The 14695-nt window shown below is 37.3% G+C and overlaps 1 protein-coding gene across 1 annotated transcript in view; it reads left to right on the top strand.

The window, feature by feature from the left end:
- Positions 1-12119, top strand: part of PDE4D (phosphodiesterase 4D, cAMP-specific) — a 20123-nt gene extending 8004 nt beyond the window's left edge. The window contains exons 3-10 of the mRNA XM_009698576.1: positions 3013-3185; positions 3796-3894; positions 3982-4146; positions 5866-5965; positions 8961-9115; positions 9634-9756; positions 10264-10446; positions 11032-12119. Of these exons, the coding sequence (XP_009696878.1) occupies positions 3013-3185; positions 3796-3894; positions 3982-4146; positions 5866-5965; positions 8961-9115; positions 9634-9756; positions 10264-10446; positions 11032-11442 (1409 nt within the window). The 3' untranslated portion in view covers positions 11443-12119. The remainder of the gene's footprint in view (positions 1-3012; positions 3186-3795; positions 3895-3981; positions 4147-5865; positions 5966-8960; positions 9116-9633; positions 9757-10263; positions 10447-11031) is intronic.
- Positions 12120-14695: the final 2576 nt, after the last annotated feature.

A 14695-nucleotide genomic window follows, 5' to 3' on the forward strand; every position in this document is an offset into this window, starting at 1 on the left:
CCTGCTGTATGGCTTTGCAGAAGGAAGTATTATTTTTTTTTGCTAAAACTAGTGAAAATGAATAAAAGTAGGTTCTATACTGTTGATTTTGAACATGAAGACAAAGATAATATACCAATCTCAAACATCTTTTGAGCAAAACACCACTGATTCGTAAAGACTGTAAGGTTATAAGGGGAAGCACAGCTGAATACGTCTAAATTAGGATAACAAGTACTTAAAAAAGTTCCAGTCATACATGTTAAGATATGTCTTGTTTTATTTGTGTGAGATACCATAGTTGGTGCTTTTTGTGTTTTTTGAAAGAAGCAGGGGTTTTTTTAAGTACATTTTGTCCTGCTTTTCACCATATCCTAAGTGGATCGCTTAATGTGTCTGTTCAGTTTACCCATGATTGCAGTAGCGTGCCTGAGCACTGCAGCACAGCAGGGTTTCAGACAAAAGAAAGGGATGAGCCTCTGTCACGGAGAAGCAATATTGCACAGCCTCAGGAGCCCTGAAAGTCACAGTGTGCAGTTGCTTGAGAAGATGACCTACTTAGGCTGAAAAGACCGAGATACTAGTTTCTGCTTGCTTTTACTTGAAAACTTAAGGCTTACTTTGACAGAGTAAGGAAATGCATCTGTCGGTCTTTCACAAGACCTCAGTCTTGAGCAGAAAGAGGTCTGGAAGGGCTATCATTTCTAAGTTCTGGAGCCATGGCTACTGTTTTGTAGCTGCATGAAAAATTAGGATACTTAAAATTGTAGGTGCAAGAGGAATACAATGGGGAAAACCCCTCATCTACAGAATTACTGCTTAAGTAGAGTATTTTCAAAATATGCAATCTAAGTATAAAGGTTCTGAGCAACAATGTGAAGAGGGAAAACATTCTCTTCATAGAAAATTTTAATGAGTCTAGTTAGTTATTTTTTTAATACAAAAATCTTCTCTCCTGAACATCTATAGACTCTCAGATTTGAAAGTTATAAACATCTCATGAGAAAACAGGTTTTTCTGTTCATCTTACTCTTCAAAAAAAAGTAAAAAAAAAATAAATAAATAAAGACTGTTTAACCAAGTAGGGCTATATGACATGTATGAAGTTATTCATAATGACAAGAAATATGTTCCTTGTGTAAGCATTAAGGCTCCTACATTGAGTATAATAATATGCAATGTTTTTATTTTTCAGTATCATTAACCTGTTTTCCTATGAACGGAAAATGTAAGAGAACCTGCTAATGAGCACAGCACAACCAGGGTCAAAACGGCAAGCTGTCTTTTCTGGATGTTCAGATGGGTGCAGGATCCTTTACCCTGTGTGCTCGTAGTTACAAAAGCAGAGGCAGTCCTGTGGAATTCCTCTGGAGATCTAAAATCGTTCAGACAGACACTTCCTTTCACTTGAGTTAGTCTGACAGCTCAGCTTAGGAACCGCCCTTTGATGGTTCTAAACTTTGTGCATATGACCAAAACCATAAACATCAAAGCACAAACACGAGTCACTGCTCCTCATCTGTTGTCGGTTTGCACCAGATGAGAGCTGCAGCACTCTGCCTCCTCCTTTTCTTGATTGTCCCCATGAGGAGAGTCATGAAGTATGGCGGGGGCAATTGGGGAACTTGGTGCCGCAGGCTGAAGCTTGGTGCCAATTCCACAGTCTCTTCTTCTCTGTGATTTGTTTGGAATTTGAGATGTCAGGAAATGCGGCTGCTAAAGTGTAATTAAAAAAAAAAAAATAGAAAAAAAAGAAAAAAAGAAGGGAAGTGAAGAAGGAAAAACAGTAACAATCTGGTCTTTAGAAATGGACTTGGTACCCTGTCTGGTTTCAATGTCTTTGCTGAAAATTACTGTTGCAGGAAGGAAAGAATAGACATATGTTTTAAAAAGCCCAAATTTTCTTTCTTCTTTTTTTAATGTCTTTTGTTCTAAGGTTTTTTTTAAATCACAGTTTTTGCTAGGCTCCTATGTTAGAAACATCTGTTGTGGGTTCCCCTGGTTTTGCTGGAATATTCCTTGAGACCTAGGAAAGATGCAGGTAGATTTCAGCAACAAAGGGATAATTTGGAGGGAGCCATTAAAACTCTTATGTTGAAATATAGCATGAATAAAAAGAACAAAAATTAATGCAAATTCCTAGCAGTTTTGGCAGGAGAGTCCTGTGTTGCACTAACCTGGGTTTCTTTGGGCACTACAGGTATCTCCCACCCCCATACTGTTTCTGCAGCAGTCAGCTGGCAATTGCCTAAATATACTTTAGTCTCAGTTTAATCCTTGTTGACTTGCATATACATTGCTGAGGTTTGTGAAGTGATGCTGCTGATACTGCTATGGAGGCAAAGGCCCACAGCAGAATTTTGGGTTTTAGCAAAACAGTCCTTTTGTTGCTATTACTTACTCTGGTTGGGAGGTGCAGAAATGCACACATGAACTGCCTGTACATCCAAAGAGCTTGTAGACATAGCTGGCAAAAGGCTTTCTGAGTTATATGGAGTCTTAACACAAACAGGACCAGTCCCCAAGTATGAGGTCCTTCAAGTCCTGAAAATGTTTTGTAAAGGTCTACATGAAATACCATTTTGATTGTTTTTTAAATACAATTTCAGAGAGTGTTTTTTGTGGAAAAGAAGAAATCTTAGATTTTCTTGCAAAATGGAAGTTCAGATTTCTGTTCAGTTGTAATAACATTTTATAATGAAATTTATAACATTTATAACATTTTATAATGAAAGGATTGACCCTCTTCACAGTGTTAGGAGTGCAGGAGAAGTGAAAATCAGACAGTCTCATGTCACATTTAAAGCCAGTTCAGAAATCATGAGTCAATTTGTGAAATTTGTGAGGTATAGGTCTATGTTTCTGTGTTTTTTACAGCTCTTGATATGAAATATCTGTTGCAAAATCTCCAAACATAAAAACCAAAAAGGTTTTGTTAAGAATTACAATATCTGTAAGATTCACTCAACAGTGAATTTTGTAATACTTGTAATTCCTTTAAAAATTATTCTCTTTTTCTTCATTCCTTTGAAGACAAACAACATGAAGTTGAAATCCCTTCTCCAACGCAGAAAGAGAAAGAGAAAAAGAAGAGACCAATGTCCCAGATCAGTGGAGTCAAAAAATTGATGCACAGCTCCAGCCTAACTAATTCCAGTATTCCCAGATTTGGAGTTAAAACAGACCAAGAAGATGTTCTTGCCAAGGTAGGTAATATATAATCCTTGCATTTAAACCATTGAATTAAAATAGAGGGTGGGCTTGTCAATATTCCATCCACTGCTTATAACTGTTGATTTCAAGCTGTAGCCCCAAAGGCTGGTCTCACTTGAAATAAGACCTGGGGGTGTTGGTCGACAGCTGGCTGAACATGAATTCAGCTGAACATAAGGCTCCCCAGGGAGGTGGTGGACTCACCATCCCTGGAGGTGTTCAAAAAACATTTAGATGTGGCGCTTCGAGACATGGTTTAGTGGGGTTAGTGGGCGTGGTGGCATCTTGTACATGGTTGGACTTGATGATCTTTGAGGTCTCTTCCAACCGTAATGATTCTATGATTCTATGAAACTCTGGAAGGGGGAAGGTACTGCTACTAACCTTGCAATAGTGGAATTTGCAGCTACCAACTTTTCAGATTTTAATTCGCTAAGCAGGAAAGACTGCCTCTTAAGTGGATTGCTCCAGAGGAAAAAATGCTACAGTATCTTGAATGAGCTGAACTGACACACTTTGCTATCTCACTGCCCAGTGACAGCAGAGTGTCACCAGAATTTGTGTGTTAGGTTTCAACATGTTTGTTGCTTGATTCTGCTCTAGGAACTGGAAGATGTGAACAAATGGGGCCTTCAGGTTTTCAGAGTAGCAGAGTTATCTGGAAACAGACCTTTGACAGTCATCATGCATACTATTTTTCAGGTAAGTAACAGCAGCTCTGCTGCCTTTTGCTTATCTTAAAGATTTTTCTGTGCTTTGTAATCTTATTTGTCTCTTTTCCTTTTCTAGGAACGGGACTTGTTAAAAACGTTTAAGATTCCAGTAGATACTTTAATAACTTACTTGATGACCCTAGAAGACCATTACCATGCAGATGTGGCATATCACAATAACATACATGCTGCAGATGTTGTTCAGTCAACCCATGTCCTGCTGTCAACCCCGGCATTAGAGGTAAACTACACTGACGTGGGAAGGAGGCAGGCATGAGAGAAAGCGACATACTAAGGCTCTTCTAAACTAAATATTAAAAGTCTTAGTTTCTGCAGTGTTTTTAAAAGAAATCTTAACATTTCATTCCTGAATTCTGCTCTTCTAAAGACATTTTGTGAGGATCAAATTTACATGTAAATATTGTGCAGAAAATATCACATCTTTTTCTTTTAAGTCATGCAGATTTGTGCTGTCATAACCTTTTTCACTGTAACACAATTGTTTCCACCATCTCATTATTAATACTACATCCTGTTCTGTGATTTCCCATGTGGGATTCTCACTAACCACAATTAGTTAATTGCTGAGGAAAGATAGTCATAAAGTGGGATTCCCTCAATAGGGCCTTTGGTTTTGTTTGTTTTTTTTTTTTTTTTCCCTTGTGCATATTTATTCTGGTCTTAAAAGGGTACTTTTGTGTTTGTTTCTCAGGAAGAGTGGAACATGTACTAAATTTTCACTGGACTAACTCATTTTTTTTCATAAATATTTCATATGTTCTTTTCTGAGAAATTCTCATGTCAAAAGTGCATAAATCTCCAAAGTAGAAGGAAGTGGAAGAAAGATGGAGATTATTTTCCCTTTTTTAGCACGATTCAGGTCTTAGTGTAGCAAACATTGATATATCCCAGTAAGTTGCTGGAAAAAGGCAGATAAAGCAAGCAGTTGAAATTTTAGTAGTTCAAAAGAATTTGCCCACATTTTCAAGGAAGGCTGCTTTTTGACTCTTTTTCGTAATGACCAATCTTTCGTGTTACTGAATGCTTCTACTTTACCTTCTTCTTAAAAAGAGGGTTATAAGTGGACCTTAAGACTGTTGGCAGGTCTCGATCCTCAAAGACTGGAATTCTCTTGGGAAAGATTTTCTTTATCTCAAGAAGAAAGATTAGATTATGATCTTAAATCACCACTGGCCTCACTGGACAGCTGAACTGGTTGTCAGTAGCATGTTTGCTTGTTTTCCAGATCAACTGTTTTTCATGGCCTTGTTCTCAACAGAACTTTAGCCAGTTAAAATAGCAATGTCTGCCCAGTGCTACGGCTGACCTACACACTTCTGAGCTGTTCTTGATCAATTATGAAAGCAATTGTATAATGTGGGTGCTTGTGACAAAAGGTCACTGTGGTCAGTGACATGCCGGGTCCATTGCAGTCCTCTTTTTCTGTCTTCCTCATAATCTCATACCGAGGAAAAGACAGCAAAAGTTAAGTAAGATGCCTTGTAGTCTGTCACCATTTCCTTTAGCATCATTTAGGAGATATGCATCTTTCAAGTATAGAGCAATAGACAGGACTCAGGCTGAAATTTTTAACTTCAATTTGTGCTATAGGTTAGAAACCTCTAGTTAATGATCTAATCTGTACTAAATGATCTAATTAAAAGTGCATTTATTTGCAGACTGAAGCTGAAAAAAACTTCAGTTGTTAGGGAATTTAGTGATGTTTTCAGTGTGAAGTAAAGATCGTTTTACTTTGGCCAAACTTGAAATATTTATGAAATTCTACATAACTGACAACTTTACAAAAGGTTGTGATAGCCTATATGTAAAATCTCTGGAGATCCATGATACATTTCAAATGTGTTTTGCTTGTTCAGATCTAGATTCAAAGTAGAGTCTTTTTATTAAAAAGACTTTTTGATTGATTAGTGATTGTCATTTCTGTTTCATGGTTTTCTAGGCAGTGTTCACTGATCTGGAGATTCTTGCAGCAATTTTTGCCAGTGCGATACATGATGTAGATCATCCTGGGGTTTCAAATCAGTTTCTTATCAACACAAGTAAGTTTGATGTTCAGTGGTTTTATCAAAAACTTGCTGCAAGATCTGCACGTAGCACCTGAAAAATATATAGTTCAGTCCTTGTTTCCTTCTATCTGTAACTCTGCTCAGTAAATAGATAGGTGTTTGTATTTTAAACTGGGTACTATTTTGCATTTCTTCTAACTTCATTTCTAAAGTACTAATAATAATCCGAGCACATAAGAAGAAAAAGCTACAGAAATGGAAGCATACCTAGGGTTATGTATTTGACCCATCTGGTTGCACATTTATAGATACTGTCGTTCCTGTACTTGGGTGAATCTATTGCACTGGTGCTAAAATAGCATGACCCCAAATCAGCAATATAATTTGAAGAAGGGAGCACCTCTTCTGACTCATTGCTGCTGTACATTTAAATAAGAGCTCCACTCCAGTTTAGCCTGCATCTAATTTTATTTGCCTTAATGGCCTGAGGGCCACCCTATAGTGGAATTCAGTCCAATGACTCATCTGCAAGGAGGAGAATTGGGATTGACCTTAGATTTCTGGTGCTTTATTGGTAAACAGTACAGTTCAGCAGTGTGGTATAGGAAGAGAATGAATCAAGGTTTATGCACAAAACAGTGTGTAATACCTAAGTTGTTAAGAGTGGACACAAGTAAGTAAAGTTTTTGAGTATCAGGATATATTGGTCGCTTTGAGGTGCTATTGGGAAACCACTGAGTTGTTCACGTTTTAGCAGAATGACTGGCTAGTTGAAGGGACCAGTACTGGTACATAAAGCTTTCACTTTTAGGCAGACAGTTGAAATTCAGCTAAGTTAGGAGTCATTCTGATGCTGCTTATTCAGTGGCTTAGAAGAAATTTCTTGGGTTTCGCAATTCAGCTTTTGTAAGAGAAGGCTTCCATGTCAATCAAGCAGCATCACTAAGTGGAACTGCTGTTGCCAAGCTGAAAGAGACAAAGGGATTTTATCCCTTTTGTGTTGTCCTGTGTACAGGGAAGAAACTGTAGGGACACAGACAGAGATAAAGACCACCTAATTTAGATCTCTCAAATCCTAGACTTTCCTAACCTCTAAAAGATCCATTTCCTTCCACCTAATTTTCTGTTTCAGAGAACCTTACAATGTATTAACATTTCACCAAGAAGTATAAGAGTACATTTTTTAAAAGCATAATAGACTTACGGTTACTTAAAATATGTACATATTTGCTATATTTCAACTTATTCTTTATAATTACACATGTGATATTTCTGAATATCATTGCCTTACATAAGGATTTAAAGTTAATACACACAGTTGTCTAAAAATCTGATCCATCTTGAATGCTATTAAAAACCAAACAAATATGGATTGTATTAGCATCAGAGGAGGTGCTTATTTGATCACTGTAGTTCTCTTCTTCCAGACAAATACTCTCGAAGCTTATAATGTGTTACAGAGATTAGTAAGGGGGAACTTTCTTCCATTTCTACCTCGATTACAAAGTTGAGCACATTTTATCTCTGTCTGTAGCTCCAGCCCTTCCAAAGTATTTTGGCAGTGTTGAGTGTTTTGCAGTTGGGGCTCATCAGAAGGCTATTTGAAAGGAAAATAAACTAGTGCCTGTCTTCTTTGTAAGAAAAACAACAAGTAGGCAAGCTTTGTAAATGTTCTGTGAAAGACGAAAGGGAGATCATTTGACAAATTTGCTTTTGTCTTCCTTCTGCTGTTATGGTTTTGCTACCATCGGGATAAAGGTAGAGGAAAGGTTTCCTGATTCAAAAGTTCAGTGTATCCAAGACAAGAGAGGAAGACAGCAGGAGAATGGATAATGAGACTAATGAAATCTGAAGAGCAGAGTTTTTATAGGCACCCCATTGAGCCAGAGGGATTTTAAAACAAAGCTGCTGTAAAAGAAGATAAAGAGGACAAAGAGTAAAATAGACTGACGTATGGTTAGATGGAGGATAGAACAGCTGTAATAAATAGAGGTTAGTATCACACATGACAAGTGTGATTGCATAAAAAGTATTTGTTTTTTATGACAGATTCATTTGCAAGCTGTGTCTTAAAACATACACAAGCTGACTGTGCGATATCCCCAGGTAGAAGCTAAAGCTGTGCAGAAAATTTTCATAACTAGTTTTACTTGTCAGAGCTGGCTGTTCATCATGTCTGAGCAGACAAATGCAGACCTTGCATGTGTGCCTTAGCACAGGCATTGCTAGGAAGGTGTATGTAATTCTCACAGCCATATGGGGTGACCAAGTTAAGAGTACTTTGTTGGAGAAGGCAGCGTTACTGCATCAGGCGTTGACCATGCTCAAGTACAAGGCAGGAGGCAAGGCCACTGCTTGCATTTTGAAGCTGCATGACCTTCCAAGAAAAAGACCAGAAGTGTAGCTGTTACCAACCTGCCAGCCTCCTCTCAAAATACCCAATTGTCATGGACTAATGACCTGTTGGCCTAATTGGCTAGGCATCTGAGTGCCTTAGCTAACTGCAGAAGTACATGATTTGAAAACCAAGATGTGTGCTTTCTCCCTGACCTGCAGCAAAGCCTTAGCTGTGTATTCCCAGGTCTGAGTGCTGGGTAGCTGCAACTTTAGTTAAACAATGGAATTTTAATAGTTGTGACAGAGGGAGGCATAAGAAGAGAAAACATCAGAGTATGTGTCACTTTAGGTGTGTTTATGCATATAATATTTTCCATGTGACCTCATGCAGATATGAAAATGTATTTTAAAAAATACCTTGCTTGTATTTTTTCTAACTTGTCACTCCAGGCACGTGTACATACTTCACTGCAAAGTGTTTTCTTTATTTTCCTCAACATACGTCACCTTGATTTGTTAAGATGTTCAGTCATTAATTCTGTGACTTTTGATACTGTGTGAACTACAGGAACTCTGTTCCTAAAAGTTCATCTGTAAATCTTGTTATGAATGTGATGAATTTGGAAAACCTTAAGGGATTTGGTAGGAGTACCGGCTTTAGTAACATTCTACCCTGCGATTGTTACTGCAGATTCTGAACTCGCCTTGATGTACAATGACTCATCAGTACTGGAGAATCATCACTTAGCTGTGGGCTTCAAGCTACTGCAGGAAGAAAATTGTGACATTTTCCAGAATTTGACCAAAAAACAGAGACAATCATTGAGAAAAATGGTCATTGACATTGTGAGTTCTGCTTGAGAGTTCCTCTTCCATAGTGCTAGCAAATTGAATAATAAAGCACAGAAGTATTTTATGATAAATTGCATGTCATTAGTCTCATAAGGAATGATGTAAAAGTTTGAAGTTTTATCGTGTCTTATCCAAAGATGAATAGTGGGTTCTTTTCAGTTTCAATAACCATCTATACCTTTTTAGAAGGTATACAATCCTGCTTCAAGCTGGTTTTGCACTGACATGTATGCTATTTCACCATCACAGTTAGAAATTTGCTTCTGAATTGATGTTGAATTTAGGCTGATCAGATCATTCTGAACAACTGTTTTGTCAAATTCTTTAAATAACCAAAATGAAAACTTACTATTTTGGACACTAATGATATACAGGACTCAGACTTTCATAGTGTATTCAGACACAGGAGTTATGGGTTCCCCCCAGAACTGTTTATTTATGTGTTCAAAGATTATTATTTTTTTTAATGAGTGATTTACATAATACTCATTTATTTGTTTGTTTCTTTCAAGGTACTTGCAACAGACATGTCTAAGCATATGAATCTATTGGCTGATTTAAAAACTATGGTTGAAACCAAAAAAGTGACCAGTTCTGGTGTCCTACTTCTTGATAACTATTCAGACAGGATTCAGGTAAGAAAATTGATCTGTAAATGGTCACTTGTATTAACTTACACCCTTAATAACATTGACCTGCCCATTCTCCAGCATGGGTTATATTAGCTGTCCATTCCGACACCATGACTACCTCCAGTACCTTCCCTCTCCTCTCTCTTACGTTTCCTACCTGTGGCATACTCTGTTTGGTACTGAGTGACTCGCTGAGAGGGTAACAAGGTGCTAGAGTACTTCTGGACTAAATGAGGCTTTGGCCTTCCCTTCAAGTTAACAGCACCTGTTTGGCCTTTCTCTCAAAAATTTTCCACCCCTTGTACAGGCAGAAGCAGCAGAAGCAAGGTAATTCATGGCTATTACTGCAAGTGTGAAAAACACCCAAGCACATAAGTTTTTGCTGTTTAGAATAAAATCTTGTGCTGCATGTATTTTCAAGATTCTGTTTCACAGGTACCAAAAGCGTAAATGGAAAAGGAGATGGTTTTCTCCAGTGTAATGACACTGCAGGTGTTCAATCTATTTTAGGTTCTTCAGAATATGGTGCACTGTGCAGACCTAAGCAATCCAACCAAGCCACTCCATCTCTACCGCCAATGGACAGACAGAATAATGGAGGAATTTTTCCGCCAGGGAGATCGGGAAAGAGAGAGGGGAATGGAGATAAGTCCCATGTGTGATAAGCACAATGCATCTGTAGAAAAATCACAGGTAATTAATTTGAGTAGACAGTTAAATAAAAGGGTATGACATTTTAACAGAAAAGGATGGTCCATAGCCATATTTTGATTAATTTCTGAATGCACTATTTCCTTTTTTTCCTCCTAGTTAGTTAATTCAGCTCCTGAGTACCAAGTGAGGGAAGCTGAGATTTTTACTGCGAAAACATAGTGCATGGCAGTCTGTTTGCTGAAGGGAGTCTATCACTGTCGTGACCTGCAAGATTGCATACATGTCAAAAGAGAGTATTGTATAGCTGCTCAATAGGGTTTCCTTCAGAAGCAGAATTAAATATAAAGCAGCTGTTTGGCTCACTAGATGCAGTGGAGTTGTTTGGAATGAACAGTTCATTTGCAAACAAATCCTTTCCAAGTCCTTATCCTGAATCAGACTTCTGAGAAGTAAAAGATTCTATTTACTACATAAAACAGCATGGTTTCCTTTCAACCACCTTTAAGGGTAGTGCATCTGGTGTCTCTTACTAGCGTTTTATTTCTTGTACTTTGCGTGACTTATAGGAATAGTTTATTTCTTTGTGAATAAGAGCTTATCCTAATTTTGTATTATTTGAAACAGGTGGGTTTTATAGACTACATTGTTCACCCTCTGTGGGAGACGTGGGCAGATCTTGTTCACCCAGATGCCCAGGATATCTTAGATACACTGGAGGACAATCGAGAATGGTACCAGAGCACAATCCCTCAAAGTCCCTCTCCTGCACCTGATGATCAGGAAGAGGGTAGGCAGGGCCAAACTGAAAAATTCCAGTTTGAACTAACACTGGAGGAAGATGGTGAGTCAGACACTGAAAAGGACAGTGGAAGTCAAGTAGAAGAAGACACCAGCTGCAGTGACTCCAAGACTCTTTGCACCCAGGATTCAGAATCTACTGAAATTCCTCTTGATGAGCAAGTAGGGGAAGAAGTAGAAGAGGAGGAGAACCAGACAGAACCTTGTGTGGTAGAAGACCATTCTCCTGACACGTAACAATGAAGACGCAGTCTCTTTCTCTCTTGCCCTCTCTCTTTCTTTTCTTCTTTCTCTCTGTTCGTTTGGTTTGTTTGTTTTGTTTTTTTTAAATTAGGTAATGGTTTCCAAAGTGTATGTCATATGCTACAACCATGGTCAACTCGCTGTCATCTGCCAGGACGTTTGTTGATCAAAACTGACGTTGATGACTCAGTTTGGCACTCAGGAATATTGTAACCAGAATTTTCACCTCCATGGCATCAGAAAGCAGGGGGGAGAACATCCATAAACTACGTTTTAATAAGCTCTCCATTTGGCAGATTTGATTAAATAAAGCAAATGTTTTCAGAGAAGTAACACCTGCCAATCGAATGCTGATATGCTTTGATAGTTTTTGAATTCATTGTATTTCACAAGCAAAGGATTGGATAGTGTTCATCATGAGAGGAAACAGAAAATAAACTGAGGTTCCTACTGGAAAAAAATGCACATAAATGATGGGACACGACATGATTCTGTTACCAATAGGAAGATGAGCTGTGGAAATAGCATAATTTTCTAATTTCAAGTCTTCCTGATACGTGACTGAAAAAAGTGTGACCCAGTGGGTTGCACTAACCTCTGCATTTTGTATAATATGTAAAAGAGAGATCTTTTGTAGAGCTTACTTTTATTATTAAATGTACCGAGGTATTATATTTAAAGAAAAACACTTTCAGACTTCATCTGCCACTGGTTATTTTTTTTTCCAAAGAGTAACTTGCAAGTTTTCAGTACAAATCTGTGCTACACTGGATAATACTTCTAGGTTTTTTCCCTTTCCTTCTGTTTTTTTGCACCTTAGAATCTCATGGTAATATTGAGCTGTAAAAGTCCATTATTTTATATATTAGTGAGTTCCACTAATATCCTTTATGTTACATAAAATTCTTACAGTATGATAGCTCTGTTTGTTTTTCATCACAATTTTCCCAAATGTATTAGAGGAACTTATGTTTTGCTTTTGCCCTCATAGTGGCATGATCCTGCCAATTACATCCTGCTAACTACAAGCAGTAGTCCCAGTGCAACGAACTGGGACCACTAAGATTAGGATTTGCAGGACTAGAGCCTGTAAGAAATGTAATGAATTGTCGTCTTAATACAAAAGCAGCTCTTCTGCTATACTAATAAAATTTGTCCCTCTGAAACGTGGTTTCCAGACCATTTTTGGCTGGGAGCTATAGACCGCTAAATCAGAACAGGCTAATACAATGTATGGAATACTTGTTCTGGTGAAAAAAGCATTAGTGTAATATTTCCAGTTTTAACTCTCATAATAACTTTTTATCTGTGTCAACTATCTGGTTAAACCATTTGCTAATCTGAGATGTGTACAACACAAAAATAATGATTAGCATTATTTTTTCAGGTCGGTCTTGTCTTTTTATGTTTTTAAGTAAAAGAGCAATGCATCATGAGAGTTGTAGTTTACTCCACATTATTTCAATCTCAGATCTTTTCATCCTTTATCCAGCTTGTGATGAGGGAATCGTGAAGCTTCTGTAACTTGCAAAGTTAAAGGGAGGTAGGAGTTGATATTTATCATTTTCCAGTCCTGTTGTTTGGTCACATGAAAAAAGAAGGAATTTTATTTCCTCCACTTTACTCTTTGTTAAAATTATAGTTTTGAGCAGAGAAGATGGGAAAAAGTTGCCTACGGAAGCTAACAGACTCCTACTCTGTAAGATTCTGGTAAAATGACAAAATCAGGATGATTTCTTAAGAAGATCGCAACACCCATTATTTCTGCTTTGGATTCATTTTCTAGTAAATTTGCAGATATGAATACAGGGAGGGGTTTAGTGTCTGAGATCTAGAATAAAAACCTGTTTAAAAATGATGGGCTAATAATTCAGCTTTTAAATGCATTTTGTGTTCCTCTGTATCCAGGTCATAGTTTTCTCTACCTTTAGCCCTCAAAGGGCCTTAGCACAGAAGATGCTGAAGGAGGAAGGAGAATGAAGAGAACTCATGGGGGTTTTTTCAGTTTTTGATTCTTTTTTTTGTTTTGTTCTTCATCATTTCTTCCTGAACGTGATCCATCTAAAAATCATTTCAATCCCCAAGAGTGCCTGGAACCTTAATAATGGAAAAGCAATATAAATTCCAAAATAGCCAATAGGGATGTGAAAAGCTTTTGTATCTGCACTAATTGAAAGTAAATGAAAAGAGTAATACCATATTGTGAGATATTCATCCATACATGTAGACAATCAAATAATAGAAAATTACGTCATTTCTTAGAGCTGGGGATATAATGCACTGTACAATCTTTTTTTTTCCTCTTTTGCCAAAGTGTATTTTAGCATTGCACATTGCTTTAAAACAATACAATTTACAAGTGGCTTTATGTGTTCTAAATATTTTTGCCATAATATTGAGTGAGAGGGGGAAAGCATATTCACCTTGCTTATAATAGTACACTTTAGCTTGCAAGTTACTGTACTCAATAATGCTGTGTTTGAATTCTTAAATTGTTTTCTGTCATTAAAAAATGAAAGAATATAGATAGAACAAATAGCATTCAGAAGTTTAAAAAACTTGAATGTAATGGATTTTACGGAAAGCTTTGACAGTTCTTTTCAAATGCATTATTTATTTGTGCCATGCATTTTTCTCACCAAATGACCTTACCTGTAATACAGTCTTGTTTGTCTCTGTTTACAACCATGTATTTATTGTAATGTATATACTGTAATGTTAATTGTAAATTATCAGTTCTTATTATAACATCATCCTTGTCAGGGTGGTGTTGCTATATTTGGAAACTCTTGGTGAGAGAATGATTATTGTGTATACATATTCCTTGTACATTTTTTTCTCCTGTAATATATTCAATGTCACCTTAGAGCTTGTTTATGGAAGATTCAAGAAAAGTATAAAATACATAAAGATATATCAGTAAAAAAAGCTGCAGGTCTTTGGTCCCAGGGCTGTGCCTTAACTTTAAACAGTATTTTCTTCTGTTTTGCTGCATTTGAAAGTAAGGTAGCTGTGGAGCTAGGGCTGGGCATTTCTACCATACTTTTAGTTGCTAACTGATGGGGTTACTTGTATGAGCTAATAATGCACGATACTACAATGAGCTTTCATTCATGACCCTGCTGGAAGTTCAAGCTTTTCCAGACTTCTGGCAGTGTAGCCTCTCTGATTATACAGGCTAGCATCAGGGATTATTGCAGCCATTTTTTAATCTCTTAAAAAAACCAAAACCACCCCCCCACCCCCC

This window comes from Cariama cristata, unplaced genomic scaffold, assembly GCF_000690535.1.
Source record: "Cariama cristata isolate BGI_N322 unplaced genomic scaffold, ASM69053v1 scaffold9724, whole genome shotgun sequence".
NCBI lineage: Eukaryota > Metazoa > Chordata > Aves > Cariamiformes > Cariamidae > Cariama > Cariama cristata.